This window comes from Protomyctophum bolini, assembly GCF_963924005.1.
Source record: "Protomyctophum bolini genome assembly, chromosome: 20".
NCBI classification, from domain to species: Eukaryota; Metazoa; Chordata; class Actinopteri; order Myctophiformes; family Myctophidae; genus Protomyctophum; species Protomyctophum bolini.
The window spans coordinates 25323427-25341353 of record NC_137881.1 but is presented as its reverse complement, the minus strand read 5'-3'; the positions used below and the strand labels follow the sequence as shown (position 1 = coordinate 25341353).

The 17927-nt window shown below is 45.0% G+C and overlaps 1 protein-coding gene across 1 annotated transcript in view; it reads right to left on the bottom strand.

The window, feature by feature from the left end:
* Positions 1-764: 764 nt before the first annotated feature.
* Positions 765-17927, bottom strand: part of LOC308335277 (retinal guanylyl cyclase 2-like) — a gene marked incomplete at its 5' end in the record, with an annotated part of 34378 nt that continues 17215 nt past the window's right edge. The window contains 16 exons of the mRNA XM_080792295.1: positions 765-847; positions 1923-2005; positions 2305-2381; positions 3240-3334; positions 4226-4324; positions 4814-4988; positions 5744-5936; positions 9356-9519; positions 10157-10308; positions 11234-11560; positions 12282-12954; positions 13053-13242; positions 14202-14352; positions 14865-15021; positions 15728-15904; positions 16789-16869. Of these exons, the coding sequence (XP_080648421.1) occupies positions 1924-2005; positions 2305-2381; positions 3240-3334; positions 4226-4324; positions 4814-4988; positions 5744-5936; positions 9356-9519; positions 10157-10308; positions 11234-11560; positions 12282-12954; positions 13053-13242; positions 14202-14352; positions 14865-15021; positions 15728-15904; positions 16789-16869 (2793 nt within the window). The 3' untranslated portion in view covers positions 765-847; position 1923. The remainder of the gene's footprint in view (positions 848-1922; positions 2006-2304; positions 2382-3239; positions 3335-4225; positions 4325-4813; positions 4989-5743; positions 5937-9355; positions 9520-10156; positions 10309-11233; positions 11561-12281; positions 12955-13052; positions 13243-14201; positions 14353-14864; positions 15022-15727; positions 15905-16788; positions 16870-17927) is intronic.

The following is a 17927-nucleotide window of genomic DNA, read 5'->3' as shown; positions in this document are numbered from 1 at the left end:
TTGGGCATGTACAACTTCCTGGTCTCAACTGCGCCTTTCTTAAATCTGGGATGGGGGTCCCAGGACCCTAGAACAAAACCTTTACAGATGGGGTCTTAGTCTCTCAAATGTTTCATTTGCGAGCACCACCTCAACTGTGAGAGTGATCAAATGGAACCAAAGGGTCTAAAGTTATTTTATAAAAGTACAATCTCTGAGAAGTACAAATACCTAAATTTTTTACTTTCCAGTTAGTTAGTTTTCCACCACTGGACATCATGGATGCATGGGTTAAAGTTCACAGTCGCCACGACTCATTTCAGTCTTTTTGATTCCATAGCAGCCATCATCATGTCTTCTTTGGAGGCATGTTGCACAGCGGAAACCTGCTCTCAATGCAACGGCAACAACTCGCGAAGAGGGCTTGAGAGCTTGCAAATCGTCTATTTTCGGTTATTTTTTTGAGAGCATTTGATGTGGTCAAACTAGCAATATGTTTTGATTTCTGAAGCATCTTCCATAAAATCTGTAATAGTCTCAGTCGGATATTTCATATGAAAGCAAAGGTTAAAGCCTCAATCTGCGATTTCTTCCAGCTGGTTGACAGCGGGGACAATACTGATGCCTCCTTTTCATATTGTATTGATTGTTTAGGAATCAGTGCTAGTGTGCGGCTCCTTTCATGCACGTCTAACAAATCACATATTTAAGGACTTGGTCATGCAAACATTTTCAGTTGTGAGATTTTATTTTGCTTAATCCATGTGGATGGATCCTCCTCACAGCCTCTCTCCATGTGGATGGATCCTCCTCACAGCCTCTCCAACACGTGCTTTAGGGTCCTTCAATGAAGTCCTGTGACTGGGGACTGAAAAAAACAAAACATAAATACTTGAATAAAATCCCATTATTTGTAGTTGGTACATCATGGATGAATAGCGTTGTCGTGGAGGAGGTAATTTTAAAGGACAATAATGTCATCTTTATAGAGCACTGAAGTCCGACGTCAATATCGGTAGAGGGCGCAAATCCACGTTTCATGTACTTTTTATTTGCATTGTAATCCTCATAGGGGGATTTTACATTGCCTCATATAAGAACTGTGTTTGAAAAATAAACAGGCCGCTTCACTCATATGGATATGAAGAATCAACTGACGCCAACGCTATTGTTACTGCTACTGAATTAGTTACATTTTCGCTAGAAACAGACTGTATCATATATGAGTGACTGACTGTCGCAAACGATACAGAGACACCTCCCTGACAATAACGCAGAGACAGCTTGTTTATTTTTGGACCACAATGCTTATATGAAACGAGTTTAAGATGACCCCATGTTATTCTCCATAGAGAAATGACTTCCGTGAACCAGGGGAATCAAGGGGGTGAGCGAGTGACGTCAGGACTTCGGCGCTCTATTGCTCATATATGAGCACCAAACACACAGTAGTCAGGGCTTAACTCATATAAAATGACAGTGGAAAGTTCCATGAGGTTGTCACTTAGCCATGATACAATGTGCCATTTGATTTGCCATCCTGTTTTTTTGTTTTATTTTGTGTTCATAATGAACTAGAAAAAGGCCTCCTGATGGCGCTATAAAAGGCAGATGTGAAAAATACAGGTCAAAGGTTTGTCCTTGGCCTCTAGGGAGTGTGCATGTAATGTTTCAAGCACATCGGTGCAGTTATAGGTAAAAAAAAAAGGGTGAAAAGCTGCCTCATGGGCAATTTGGGGCAGAGGTTCATCGTTGGCATCCAGGGAGTGTGTGTGCAAAGTTTGGCATCGACCGGATTAGCATGCGTGCCGGAGATTAGCTGTTAACAGACGGACGGACAGAGTTCAAAACATATGCTCTCCCCATGCCTTCGGCTGGTGGAGACAAGAAGTAGAAGAAGTGAGTTTTGTCATTGACTAACAATGCAAAATGTTATACATTACCTCATTTATTCTTCGCAAGCCGTTGAAGTCTATTTTTCTTGGACCTTGTTATCTCAACCATCTGCTGCTTTGCGGCCATTTGCCTGTGGGGACAGATTGAAAGACATCAACAAAGCTCAAGTACGCACGGTTGTAGGGAATTGCAGTAGGTTAGGGGTTGAGAGACTCATAGCAGCAGTTGCAATTAGAAGGTGCCAAATGTGATTCTGGTGTGTTTGAAAAACAGTGACGATAGAAGATCTACAAGCTCACAGCACGTCATGATGATGCGATGCATTTCCTTGGAAGATAGATTGATTGATTGATTGATTGATTGATTGATTGAAGTCAGGAAAAGGGGATAATACATTGTTGTATAAATGAAGAAAAGAGCCAGTCGTACTTGTTCTTGAAATTTGGAGGAACAGGGAGAGGTTTGTCGAATCCGACTCTTCCGGTGAGCCAGTAGGTCAGTGCTCCCTGAAGACACACACACACACACACACACACACACACACACACACACACACACACGACACCATCTCACTCCACTAGCCACAGCATATCTAGCACAACAGTATACGATGGGCTCAAACTTTGACTCATTTGCGTGGCAGTTACGTTTGAATATAATGTCATTTAATTTAAATTAATTACAATAGACCATAACCGTTTGGGCATAATGTATGACGATATTATTTTTGAGGGGCGCTATATCCCCTCCTATATAGAGGGTAAAGTGAATGGGAAATCGAGTGGCAAAGTGACTTGGCAAAGTGAATTGAATGTCGTTTAACATCATTTAATGCAATCAGATTGACTTTTCTGTTTGGATGTATGGGCTGTCAAGGCCAGAAAAGTTTTTTTGCCACTCGGTAGGCGTTCCCGCATAACTTCTGGGTATGATGATGATGTCATGTGCATACCCACTATATACAGCTTTAATGTCTGTGTTGTCTGAACAAACAAATTAAAAATGCCATTGACAATGAACGGAGAACTAATTAAAGGGCTTAAAGGGACACAAAATAATATATGTTAATGATATTTAGAAGATTTAGAACACTTTCCTGGGGACAACATGTAGTCCAGGAAGTAAGTGAGCCCAGTTTCCATGACATTATAGAGACACTGGGCTCACTGCTAAAATCTAAAATATCTAAAACCACATATTACACACATGAAAGTGTTAAATCTTCTAAACATCATTAACATAATTATATTGTTTTGCAAAAAAGGGTGAAGTTTCCCTTTAAGTGGTGAAGGGAACGTCCCGCCTCTGTTTTTGTATTTTTCACTAAATGGAACCCAGGTTGAAACCCACAGGAGCTCCAGTACCTTGTCTTCGGACTTCCCTCTCAGCTGGACCTTGTATCCCATCTTCAGCTCCATCAGGATTTTGACCATGCACTCATGGACCTGGATCCTCTGGGCTGCAATGGCATGACGACACACATGCTGAAGTGCATTTACTAAAGTACTGTACTTACTGTAAGTACAATTTTGAGGTATATACTTTACTGCAGCATTTGCAATTCTTCGTACTTTTACTTCTACAGCTCAGAGGCAAATATTGTTCTTTTACTCCACTACAATTCTCGTTACTAGTTACTTTGAAGTAACTATAGTAGGCTAACTATAACATACATGCATCAAATCTTATACTTTCTACTCCCAATGGGAGTCTGCATAACTTTGACTTTAACTTTAACAGAGAAGAACACTAAACCCAGGTGATTTTCACCTGGACAATTATGTTCATGTGATTTTCATAATGTTATTGATGTCTGGGGTGGGTGGGTCCTTGGGTAGCTTCATGATGCTCAGTGACATCATAGAAGGTAGGTTTGTTTGTCTGCCCACATCCTTGTTTCTTTTCTACCGGCAGGTATTCGGGTGAATTTCACCCATGTTTAGTGATAGAGTGAAAACCCATACTCCCACAATGGCCATTTCTCTTCTTTCTTTCTTTTTACCATTCTCACATGTCTGAAGAATGGGTGGAGCAAAAGAGAAGTTCCCATCTCCATTATTAGTTTTTTTTAGGAATATCTTTTAATTTATACTCACATTTGCACAGATTTTGCCCAACATGATAGTTCTTTTGGCTGAATGTTCATGTTGAAATATCAAATTGCCATGTATTGCTGTACTTTTTGTATGGAATATATTACATTGGTGCGGGTTTAGTGATGGTGTAGTTAAGTAAAACTTGCAGTCCTTTCCCCACCACTGCCTATACAGGTGGTAGCCAGATGGACACATGATGTACAGACAGTAAACAGATGGTGCAGGCTGCATGCTGGCATGGCTTATATACGTACGCATTCCACTGGACTCCATGAACGAGGCAGTGGTCACTGTTTCTCCAAACAGACAGTAGCGAGGCATCGTCAGACCTACCACCCCTGATACACATGGCCCTACAGGACACACACACACACACACACACACACACACAATGCAAGTCAAGGCAAGGCAAATTTATTTGTGAAGCACATTTCAACAAGCCAATTCAATGTGCTTTAAAAGAAACGCATTGAACCCAGTATAAGACCCATGAGGCCGATTCGACCTATTCTAAATCATAGCTTGCAGTGCAGCGCAATTAGAGTGACGCCCTGTGAGCTTGTACATCCATCCGGTTTTTGAGAACCGCACTGTTCTAAACCACTGTTTTAAATCTGTACTGTAGCTTAACATCTTTGTATATCTTTTGCATCTGCCCGTGTGAATGCAGCATAAGAGCCTTCTGAAAAACCTATAGGCCCACCGTATGTTGCTATTATAGCTAAAATCTAAAATGACGCAGATGAGATGCTTTCCTTGTTTTAATGGGTTAAATGACATTTGAGTGTTTGTGTGTGCGCACGTGTGTGTGCGTGTGTGCGTGTATGCATGCGCGCGCTCACCGGAGTGCAGTCCGATGCGTATCCTGATAGGGACGTCGGGCATGTGCCTCATCTTGAAGACACCCACCGCGCTCAGGATGTCCAGCGACATGTTGGCGATCTCGGCGGCGTGGCGGTTCCCGTTGCGCACGGGTATGCCCGACGCCACCATGTACGCGTCGCCTATGGTCTCCACCTGCGGAATGCAACAAGGGGGAATCGCCATTGATTTTCTTTTACATTTTTATCCCACGATTTTGTATAACCCTGTGGTTTTCAACCCTTTTTTCATCAAGGCCCATTATTTAGACTGCATTTAAGCCACGGACCACCACTTGATGAGATTTACTTTAGCCTCTCAGACCCTAAACGAAATAAAAATATTTTGTTATCGTTGGATGTGATTTTGTCCACAGTTCCATGCTGTATTGATGTTGGTACCATTGGAGAGATAACAGGCAAACATGGTTCAAAATAACAATTCTTCTATACATTCTCTAATTGTGTCGACTTCTTGTAAATTAAGTAATGCAGATGTTTAACAATAATGTAACTCTTGAGAGCGTAAAATGAAACCAAATGGACCATTTTATGCTCTCAAGAGTTAAATAAGAGTCCATTCCATTTGGTTACCAACTCTCCATCATTTAGCTGGGGACTATAACCTGTTGTAACCCATTTTTTCACCCAGTGTCAATTATCTAGTGTAATCCTGGGCGCTATACACTCCCTCTGCCAATCCGGGGAGAGCAACGGACTGACCTCATACTTCAATGCATGAAGAGTCACGTGGCAGATTATTTCAACCAGTTCCTTTCCCCTCTAGGCACCCTGGCTGGTCAGGGGGAGGCAGTATAGAGACCAGGATTACTGTGTGTGAACAATACGTGAATATGGTCGTGGCGAGACACACACACACACACGCTGCACGCACACAAACACAGCACACACCTTGTAGACGTCGTGTTGGCCGATGATGGCGTCGAACACGGTGTAGAGGTCGTTGAGTAGGTTGACCACGTCGATGGGGTCGCTGTTGGCCGAGATGGCGGTGAAGCCCACGATGTCGCTGAAGTACAGCGACACGTTGTCAAAGTCCTCCGGCTCCACCTTACCGCCCGTCTTCAGCACCTCCGCCACCGACCTGGAGGCATGAAACACACACACTAGGGCATTAAGCAACTAGTCCACTAGTAAATCCACTAGTCGACCTTGTTGGTACTAGTTGACTAGTTGATAAGATTTTTTATCCACACGATCAGGTAGATTATAGTTATAGTCACCAATGTACACAGTATTTAAATGTACAAATATTTATTTCCAAAAAAAAAAGAAAAGCTTACATAATAGGTAGTTAAACAACTAGTCAACTAGTCAACTAGTCAACTAGTAAAAAATGACTAGAAGTGAATGCCCTAACACACAAACACGCTAATTCTGATGCGGTCACACGGACAGACGCAAAGACACAGTCTACCATGCATTGTCAATGGAAGCCAGCGACATGAAGATAGAGAGATACATCCGATGTATCTAATTTAACATTTGTGGAGTTGGTCACCTGACCAAAAGCGGTTGACAGAAACTGGTCGACATGTTCTGTTGCCCCAACAGCGGCAGAAACAAGCCCTTTTAACCAGGCTACTTGCACACACTACAACTCGCTTACAATTCGCAAACCTGGCAACACTGCTCTGTGTTCTCATAGGCCCACCAGGCCCGCCCCCACAGCTACTTTTCAGTCTCACAATCGGCCATCTTGCTTTTTACTTCGATGCGCGAGTGGACATTTAATGCAAATACATTAATTATAGCTCCAGCAAGCAAACACAAACACCTCAACTCCATCTCATTGTGAATAAGAATTCCGAGGGGAAAAATAATTTTTGGAACGCCACTTTCACCCAGTATGAAGCTAAATGTGGAAGCCGTGTGTGTCACACCAACACTGGTGACCCAGAGAATCCTGTGCCGATTCTCAGGCATCTGGCCTGAGGCACTGCCTGCGAGTTGGCTCTGCGTGCGCTTTTTCCAACTCTCACTGATTTATCCAGCTCACACGTCAGTCACAGTCAGCAGCTCTCAGCCTGCACACACACGCACGTCTGTCTTGCGCACACGCGCACACACACACACATACACACACAGGAATGGCTATACGGCGGCGAGACAGCGCAGCACGTTATAATTTTCAGTTTCATTAAATAACTGTCTTTCTCAGCGTGCGCACGTGCGCACACAACATTATTCAAGTGAAATGCGTAACGCCAATATTGGGCTCATATAGGCTACCGATACACGACGAAATAACTGACAGGAGTGACGGTGCTGTGAGTAAACTCACAACGCTTTCTGACAGAGACAGAGAGAGAGAGAGAGAGAAAGACAGAAAGACGTGTTAGAGTAACGCGCGCGAGCGAGAGAGAGAGAACGTCAGAGAGAGAGACAGAGAGAGAGAGAGAGAGAGAGAGAGAGGGAGGGGGGGGGGGCAACAAGCTAACAGCATACGTTCGTTCTATGATCCATAAAACGACAGATCTGCCGTTTAAGGGCAGATCTGCGGCCGCGCAATGCTGTGTGTTTTCGTCTTTTTTCCTTTTTCCCTCCTGCTTCCACATGACTGCAGCCTCTGATAGCTACTGTGCTAAAGATGCTAAAGCAACACACAAAACATCCACACGCAAAACAAACCAGGGACCAGGGTTGCCACATATCGTGGATGTGAGAGTGAAACAAGCAACCAGGTCTATAAAAATGTTAATAGGCCAGTTCAAAGTAGGTAAATCAAAAATGGTCCGGAAATTAGTCTTAAAATAATCAATTATAGTGTTGACTGTCAAACTTTGTTGTCTAATGTTGTTTCAGAGCAGTGGAACTCAAACATTTCCATGTCAAGGACTACCAATAGATAAACAAGTCCAAAGTAGCTTATAATGATCAGACTTGGCAACACTGTCTCTAGGTTGAACGTTCCTTTACAAGCTCACACATATGAAATATGTTTTTTTGAATCTTCAAACTGAGACATATTTTATGATAATACTGTTAGCACAGTCATCATACTCCAAGAGCATACAAATGGAACCAAATGGACCCTGATTTTCCCAGAGAGCAAATGGTATCAAATGGGGGTCTGTGGCCTAATGCATTTCAAAATGGGGCTTCTTGGTATTATATTCTCTGCATATCTTATCAACTTGGGGTGAATATTTCACCACAATACTTTACTGAATATTTCACAAGAATATAACACAAGAGTCAAATGTACGGTCAAATGTAATCACAATATAGGCTACAGATGTAAATATTTATGACACAGTAAAATGTCGAAAAATAGTGCTATCCCCCCCCCCCCCCCCCCCCCCCACACACACACACACGACAGGCAAGGCTGTTGTTTGCATCGTTAGCAGGCAGCAGCTACCTTGGCACTGCTCTCTGTGACTGTAGTTGTTTCACCATGTTTGCGTATTTATGAGAAATAAAAAACACTTTCTGTTATTATAATAATTTATAACCCATCCGTTACTACATGTGCAGGGCACACTACTGAGTTTAAAAACACAGCTGAAACATGAAGTGGAGTCTGTCAACTCTGTCAACGCAATTTCCTTCTTCCCATATTGCGCTGCAACGACACTAGGATTGAGCCCCCCGAAGGGGGGCGAAATTCTAGTAGCTATACAAAGCAGTTGAAGCTTAGCTGGGTTCAACTTCCACGCTGCAATGACCCCAACACGTCACTATACGGACGAACGCTTGATGACGATTGTACTGGTACCTGCCCATGTGAACGCACCATAATGCTGCATGTGAACATGGGCATGTGTCATGAACTGTGTACCTTTATTGTGTAGTTATGTTCCTAGTGTTTCCTTTCTGTTCTATTTGTCGTTGCCTGCCTTGTCTCACCAGTTTGTAACTGCAATTGTATTTCACCTGTGTCCTGTTTAGTGTCAGCCAATCGTGTGTTGATTGTAGTTATGTTGCACCTGTGTCTAGTCTATTTAAACCTCCCTGTGTTCAGTCTTCCCTTGCCAGTTTATAGTTGTTGTCACAGTGTCCTGCCCATGTAAGTCCGATCCAGTTTGTGAATAAATCATCATTGAACTTTATCTGCCTGCATGCCTGCCTGTCTGGTTCTGCATTTGGTCCAACACATGTCTCACAGTGACAGGCAAGACGCGAAGATACAGTCTACAATGCATTGTCAATGGAAGCCAGCGCCGTGAAGATACAAAGGTACATATACATCTGACGTTTATAGCTGCTGCAAAAGCTACAACACTACAAACAAGTTGAGCTGCATGGTTCCAACTTCAGCTACAAAGATGCAAAGCTATATACAAATGTCATTTTAGATTTATACTCAAAAACCATTAATTGACTGTACAAAAACAGCAGAATATACAAGCTGCATACGAGCTTGTAAATCTGCTATTTTTGATGTCCAGCCTTTGAGGGTTTGTGTGAACACAAACATTGTCCTGTATAACACAAACATTGAATGCCATGCGGGTCAGCATGCGTCGTGTAGGAGTGTGCATGTTGTTATGAACTCACGGAGGTAGCATCTGCGTGAGCAGCCTCTCCGTCTTCCCCTTCTCCACCTCCAGCTCCTCCGTCCTCTCCTTGATGAGCTCGGCCAGGTTGGACGAGTACTGCTCCAGCATGCGCAGCATGGAGTCAATGATGTTGTACTTAATGCTTCTGTTGATTTCCTTGAACTGCCAGAGAGGGGAGAGGAGAATGAGCTTGTCTTGAGCAAAAAGCCAGCCGTCTACAAGCTTAAAAGAGATTTTGGTGTAGGGGGGAAAAAGTGGTTGGGTCCAAATACAGACCCCTGGGGGACTGGGGTCCAAATACAGACCCCTGGGGGACTGGGGTCCAGTGTTAACTGGTAGTGTGACGAGAAATGTTCAGCGACGGAGACTACCTTTTTTCACTCGCGAAAACTAAATGAAAACTAAGCTATGATGACTGAAACTAAGCCGGCTAAATATATATATCGCCAATTTCGTCAACAAAAACCTGACTAAAATGTTAGACAGGGACTAGTGGACAAGAGATCCAGTATTATGTAAAAGACACAAGTCATTTTACACTTGGTTGCATGCTCAAAATATCCGATCTACAAGCTCACAATCACAACGCGTCGCAGCTCCATTTTCAGCGAGTGTAAAATCAATCGGCCATATATACGACGGCATCAAGGCCCGCCAAAACACACTTTAGTCGACTAAATCAATTGTCTTATTTAGTCGACTAAAAACGTATGACATTTAGTCGACTAAAACTAGACCAACACTAAAACGTTCCAGGTGACTAAAATGTGATAAACTAAAATAAAAAATCAACACTGACCCGGTCAAAGAGCTTCTCAAAGTTGGGTCTTTTCTCGGGGTTCTCTTGCCAGCAGGTGTGCGCGAGCAAGATGCAGCCCCGCGGGGCGAAGTCCGGACTCAGCACGGGACGGCACAGCGGAGAACCGCCCTTACGCAGCCTCTGCAGCACCTCTGGAATGGAAGGACATGGAGGATTTTTGGATTGAATGTAAAGAAGAAGCTCTGCCGTGGTGGTCCTTGTGGGAGAGACAGCGAGTGCATTCTCCGGCAGCGGCAGCAGCCACGGCACAGCGCATATACGGTAGGAAACACTGCCACGGCAGAGGAAACTCTGCCACGGCTGTTGTCGGCACTCACTGCTTCTGCCTTGTGGTTGTAAAAAGCTGTCAACAGGTGCTCGTTGGCGAGGGTTCGAAAATGGTACTACTAAAGGAGGTCCTTATAAAGGGACACGTATACTTCACCCCTTTTGCAACCAGATATTATTTTAATGATGTTTGGGAGACCAGCAACACTTTCCTGGGGTTTTTATGTGGGTAATTATGTGTTTTTAGATATTGTTGTATTTCAAAGTGTCCATGATGTCATGGACACTGGTCTCACTTCCTTCCTGGTCTATAGGGGGAGGGCTGTCTTACTTCTCAGTAAGACAGTAAGACTTTAGTTACTATAGTTACTTTGTAGATTATTATTATTAAGACAAACTAACCACTTCAGCGGCGAGCGCTATATACAGCTTGTAGAATGTCTATTTTTATAAATGTTGTGAAATTGGACATTCTGCTTTTGGTACTTAGTATATTTTGATGCAGATGCCAGATACTTTTGTATACTTTTATTCGTGTATACATTTTGTACACAGGACTAGTATTGATACTTTTACTTAAGTAAAACATGTATAGTATACAGTCTACTAATTCCATCACTGACTGTGTACCATGATGAAGAGTCCTCGTTATGTGTATACCAGTGGTGGTAAAAGTACTCAAATGTTTTACTTAAGTAAAAGTATCAATACTGTAATGTAGATGTACTCCGTAAAAAAAAGTAGAAGTCCTGTATTCCCAGCGGGCGAAAGTGGTGCGCGGGTCCATGCCGCGGTTGATGGTCAGACGTATCATCTCCGCGTGGCCCCAGTGTATGAAGCCCCCTCCCGTGGCCACGATGGCGTAGCGTCCCGTCGTGGTGAAGGCGTTCGCCGCCGTGGCGGGGCCCTGGATGTCGCGCAGTCTCTTTCCCTCCTTTTTGGAGGGCGTCTTCGAGTCGGGCACCTTGTCCGGGAACTTGAGTTTGGGGCGTCCGGGGAGAACGACGTCGCTGAAGTCCGGGGGTATTTCAAACGACTTCAGGCCGGCGGAGAAAACCTCGGGGTGACACCCCGCCGGCTCTGCGGAAGCCGGAAAAACGGCCAGCCGTCGTGTACCTGATTAACGGAATCATGGCTTTTTAAAGGACAACAGTGTGGACATCGATCCGTAACCGCGAAAACATTATGCGTGACCGGTTGACAACATACTAGGCGATAAGAGATTTAGGAGGTAACAGAATCACACGCTAGAAAGGGCCACCGCCATTTAGCTCATGAACAATCATCTCTCTTTATGCCCACATACGGAGATCACCATAATCAACGTCATCAGTATGACGTCATTGCCCTGTATGACAAGCATTGCACGTGAAAATAATTATTACACATGGCTCCGTGTTATGGCTCTCGTTGCATCTTGTGTGTCTGTGTCCCTTCCTTTATGTCCATATATGGAGATCCCCGATGTCATCAATATGACACCATAGACTGACTGACCGTCATGTCTAGACGCTAGACGTCTGTCTTTCCGTCTGTATACACACAGAACACTAACGTACACTGTGCAGTATTTGTCTCTCCGGTTTTTGCCCAAATATGGATATATTTTATAGATGACTGTCTATGACCATAGACTTCATAGAGGTCAGATATAGACTTCTGATAACTGACATCTTATATCAGAGAAAAGATGCATGTTGTTTAATATAATCGGGGTTAATTTCTGTTTGCTCGTTACTGTATTTGTTGTACAGCGTTAGCCTTCGTGAGGGGCATTACGTTTTGGTCCGACGTACCACAAATCTGACGGTTAAGACTCACCCGTGGCTCCTCCGACATACGTGGCCCGTTTGTTCCGTCACCGCACATTCGTCGGCAGTCGTCAGCCGCGCTATAGCGCCCGTCGCCGTGCGGCGCCCATGCTGTACCTGATCGGCCTGGGCCTGGGCGACGTCAAGGACATCACGGTCAGGGGCGTGGAGGTGATCCGGCGCTGCTCCCGCGTCTACCTGGAGTCCTACACGTCGGTGCTGCCCGGCGGCCTGGAGGCGCTGGAGCGCTTCCACGGCCGGCCGCTCCTCCCGGCCGACCGGGAGACGGTGGAGCAGCGCGCCGACGACATCCTGCGAGGCGCCGACGTGTCCGACGTGGCCCTGCTGGTGGCCGGGGACCCGCTGGGCGCCACCACGCACGGCGACCTGGTGCTGCGGGCGGCGCGCGCCGGCGTCCCGCACCGCGTGCTCCACAACGCCTCCATCCTGACGGCGGTGGGCTGCTGCGGCCTGCAGCTGTACGCCTTCGGCGCCACGGCGTCCGTGCCCTTCTGGACCGCCGGCTGGCGGCCCGAGAGCTTCTACGGGCGCATCGCGGGGAACCGCGCGGCGGGCCTGCACACGCTCTGCCTGCTGGACATCCAGGTCAGGGAGCAGTCCGCCGAGGACATGGTGGCGGGTAGGGAGGTGTTCCAGCCGCCCCGGTTCATGAGCGTCGCCCAGGCCGCTCGGCAGCTGCTGGAGGTCGTCGCGAGCAGGAGGGGGGGGAAGAAGGGGGGGGAGCCTGGAGGAGAGGGGGAGGAGCCTGGAGGAGAGGGGGAGGAGCCGGCTCTGACCGAGGACACGGTGTGCGTGGGCCTGGCCCGGGTGGGCGCCGACGACCAGCGCGTCGTCACGGCGACGCTCAAGCAGCTGGCGTCGTGCGACCTGGGCGCGCCGCTCCACTCGCTGATCGTCACCGGCAGGCTCCACCCCCTGGAGGTGGACATGCTCCGCCTCTCAGCCGTGCCCGACGCCCTGGTTGGCCTGAGGATGACGGACAGCTCGACGTACACGTCCTAACCATTGGGTTATTTATATATTTTATAGTGTAGAGAGCGGACAGTCCCGCCCCCCCACTGGCATTTGAAGGACCCAGAAGAACGCTCTACGTCCGCGTTATTTTTCTATTTGGACACCAACATTTGGTGCCCGCCTGCAGTTCCAGCTTTGACCAGTAGGCTCGGCGGCTTCAACATCCTCTCTGGGGGCTTGGTCCTAATGCACAAAGACTGTCTACACCTGTGATTGTTGGCTGGCTCTATTTGGCCCAACTCCAAATATTTTGTTCCGTGGACCCCCTCCCCGGAGGCAATGTCACACTCTGCCACATGATGTAATCTTCAACAGGCATGCATTGGAGGCTCTAGCGCCCCTCAAAAATTATCGCTTAAAGAAAATGTATCCTATTGGCCTGAAAATAAGCTTTGTCATTGGTCGAACAAAACCCGGTCGAAATGACCAATGAGCTAGGAAAATATTTGAATGCAGATTGTGGCCTCTAGATGGTCACAGAGACTTCTTTTGGGAGAGTTTTACCCATTGCTGGCTGTCTGAATACCAAAAAGATTAAAAGGCCATTAAAAATGTAGTGCTCATAGCATCTTTAAGTATAGTAGGCTTGTATGTGGGGAGGGGAGAGGGTTGTGGGGGGGGGGGGGTTGTATGTATTTTTGTGAGAGACGCAGAAAAAAGAAAAGCACAGTACTTAACCCATTTTGGGGCGGAAACCCCTTTTGGCATTATGTTATGCTTTAGCTATTGAAAAATAGCAGATCTATGTGCTTGTAGGTCTGCTATTTTAGAAAAATCGAAGAACCGCTGACATAAAACGTAGCTTTTTCAGAAAACTATCGGGATGCAGAAGACATTTTTAGAATCTGATCTCAGGTCAAAATGGGTTAAATATGCACGTTCGGTTCCTTAGTTTCTACCACTGGTACTACCTGCCTGGAACAGACAGCTTCAGCATGCAGTAGGGCCGTCCTCGGCTCACCAGCTCCTGCATGATGATGGAGAAGCTGTACACGTCCCCGGCGGAGGTCACGGGCATGGGGTGGCCCATCCTCAGTATCTCTGGAGACGTCCATAGCAATTCTGGACCGCACACACAACACAGACATACGTATTATTATATTCAGAAGTATATACACCTATCGGGTGTAGGTATACCCTCATGGGGAAAGGACCTGGTTGGAATAACGTGTTCCTTCCACGCGTTACGTCCAACTGGGGATAATGCCCCCTGTCGGGTGAATGGAAGCGGCTTGGACTCCTCATGCATTGAAGGAAGCATGAGGTCAGTCCGTTGCTCTCCCCAGGTTGGCAGAGGGAGTGTAGCCCAGGATTACATTAGACAATAATTGACACAAAAAAAATCGCAGGATAAAAACTTCCCCAGGTTTTCCCAAAGTTCTTTTTACTGCATAGCCTTGCTATAAAATAATCTGAATAGCATTTACACAACACCACCTCTGCAAATGCCCTCCTTTCTCATTGACAATGTTCTGACAAATTACTGACAACCCACTGTCTTGCCAATTACATGACATGTGAACTTCTCCTCCGTTGCGTTCTTTTGCACTACTAGAGAGAGACAAGACCCTCACCATCGGGCTCCGGCTCTGGGCAGGGGAAGCCATGGGCTTCCAGAATGGCGTTCTGTCCATAGTCTGTGACCTTCAGGGTGAAGCGTCCGTCCACCATACAGTTCCGAGACTTCAGGCGGCCGTGATACAGGCACTCCTTGTGGAGGTACTTCATGCCCTGGCGTGGAAATACACTTTTATAAACATCTTAGTCACTCTGGTGGCACGCACGCACGCGCGCACGCACGCACGCACGCGTAAAGGTTGGAAGAAGTACATTTGTTACTTAAAGTCGGGGTGGAATGGCTTTTTTGTTCATTTTATTTTTTAAGTTTTAGTCTGAAGCGGAAGGCTGTTACGCTTCTGATTGACTGATCGAATAATTTAAAACAGTTTGGAGAATTACAGTACATTTCAAACACAACTCAATACAAAGACTGTGTTAACTGTGGACGACACCATAAAGCATTACACTTGTTTACCTTAGGGTCCACCATGTTCAATTCATCATAACATTTAGAGACGTACAAAGTACAAACATACACAAAAAACAGGAAAAATCGTCATAAAAGGAGGTAAACTGGGAAGAAACATAAACAGTGGGGGGGGAAAGGGGTGGGAAACCAATCCTATACCAGGCTATGGGACGTAGCTCCACACCCGTGGAGTCTGTTTACAAGGAAGAGACAGTCGACCTGCAAAGCATGTTTTCTACTACGTGGCTTATTTATATATATATAATATATATATATAATTATTATTATATTTATTAAAAACGGAGTAGTTATCTGTAATCAAAATCAGCTTAAACGGACTGTTGATATAAAAATACACAAATGTGGACGTCCATTAATCCACATACTGTATATAAAGCGTCCACACACCTTGATGAGGTCCATGAGCAGTGAGTACTTGAACATCCAGTCCAGTTTGACGTCCGGGTTCAGGGCCATGTCTTCCAGGCTGCCCCTGGAGGCGTACTCCGTCACTGTTGCGAACACGCCGGATTCGTAGTAGAAGGCGAAGAAGGGGGTCACGTTCTCATGGTGCAGGTCTGTCAGCTGCGTGGAGGAGGAAGAGGAAGGAGTTCTATGGCAGTGCTTTCCCCAAAACATTTTCACAGAGACCCCCAACATTTAAATTAACCCGTTGAGACCTTTTCATGTCAAGGAACCCCAGAATGTTATGTATTTGGCCGCGTACCCCATCAAAAAATATTTTGTTCCTGGTGCTCTCCAGAAGCAAAAATTTGAGTTAAAAATGTTCACTGTGAAAGAATATTCAAGATTTGCACATGTTTTCACAATTTATAACAAATAGCAAATCTACAAGATCGTATAGCACGGCACTATGATATTGTATGTTATTTTTCAATAGCTAAAGTTTAGAATAATGGTAAAATGCACAAATGCATTCTAGGTCATTAATATGTGGCCGCAGACCCCCTAACCAAAATAATTAATATATTTTTGTTTATTTTTACTGAGGGTTGCCATGCAGATCGGGGACGAGGGAAGAGTTGTGTTGTTAAAATGTTTCAAAAACATTCAAAAATTGTCAAACTTCTTTCAAGATTAGTTGAAAATAGCCTTTCTTGTATACAAGCTCACAATGCCTCGCATGTTAGCTTGTAGATCGGCTATTTTCAATTAGCTGATATACCGTAGGGATAAAGGTGGTTAAAGAGAGATATTCTGGCACTGCATCCTTTTCCTTTTGTTTAATTTTCTTTGCTGATGGGTTCCCAGATTGGGTTTCAAACATCTAAAGCTTTGTGAACGGAAATTCCTGCCTTACTCGGATGTCAGGAGCTGTAGTTCCGGATTTAGCATTGGGAGATTGTGGAATAGTTGTTGTCTGGCTATACGCGAGACTAGGGTTATAGTAGTGAGGCAGAATTCCGACAGACGGGACAGAAAGTAGGTTAAAAAGGACAGTAACTGACCATTTTAAATACGTCCTTGGTCTTACTGTTGATGCCACCGAAGGATCCAGGTGGAAGTTTCTTCACCCATGCCCAGTCTCCCTATACAGGAGGGAAAAGAAACGTTTAACAATTTAATTTACAATTTAGATGATGCTCTTAATCCAGAGCGATTTACAATAAGCAACAGAATCACACCCCGTGTGAAGTGAGGGCCGCTATTAACATCTATTGCTTCATTGTTAATGTGAATTTGTGTAGGACCGAAATAGATAATTTGCTCGTCTACATATGACGTAAATTCTCCATTCATTGTCAATGGCATTTAATGTTTGTGTTGGGACAAAAATCTACACTACAGCTGAATATGGAGAGGGGCTAGCGCCCCTCAAAAAACCAACAACACAAGGTAATACATCAAATGCCTAGAAATAGTCATCTAGGATCAAGTAAACGAAGAACTTATCATCCGTCCAACAGTATAATATCCGTAAATTGAAACTATGAACACTATAGAATGCCAGATCAACAATGGCCTGGCATCAGTACACTTAACATGCCATCTAAATGACATATTTAGCCTTTGCATTATACCTGCGAGTGCTACGGCCAGTGCTATTCTCGTATTATTCGCATATTATTTACGTGTATTTGCGTATTATTCGTGTATTATACGAGTATTACTGTACAGTAAGTCCCCTAACCTCATATCAGTCTTAACCGGCCACATAAGTCAGTTTCACTTCCGTGTTTGCTAATGGCAGCCAGTATAGAGCGTCGCAGTCCCGCCCCCTCGAGAGACCCGGAAAAGAAATCCCTGTTCATTTTCCTCATAGACTTTTCAGGAAGTATTTATTTAAAGACGTTTACGCCGCGGACGAAGCCAACTCTTGTCGTGACAAATCATGACAACAAACACAATTTCTCGGGCCAAACAAAGAATTAGAAAGTAGAAAGAAACGGCAGGTTACAACACTTGTTGTTTTTCTTCTTTGTAATTATCCGTTTGGTCCAAAGTATTGTGTGTGTTGTCATGATTTGTCACGACAAGAGTTGGCTTTGTACGACGCTCAAAAGGTCTTTAAATAAATACGTTTTGAAAAATGCATTGGGATTAATTTCCTGCATGGCCTGGCGTTGTCATGAAAGGGGGGCGGGAC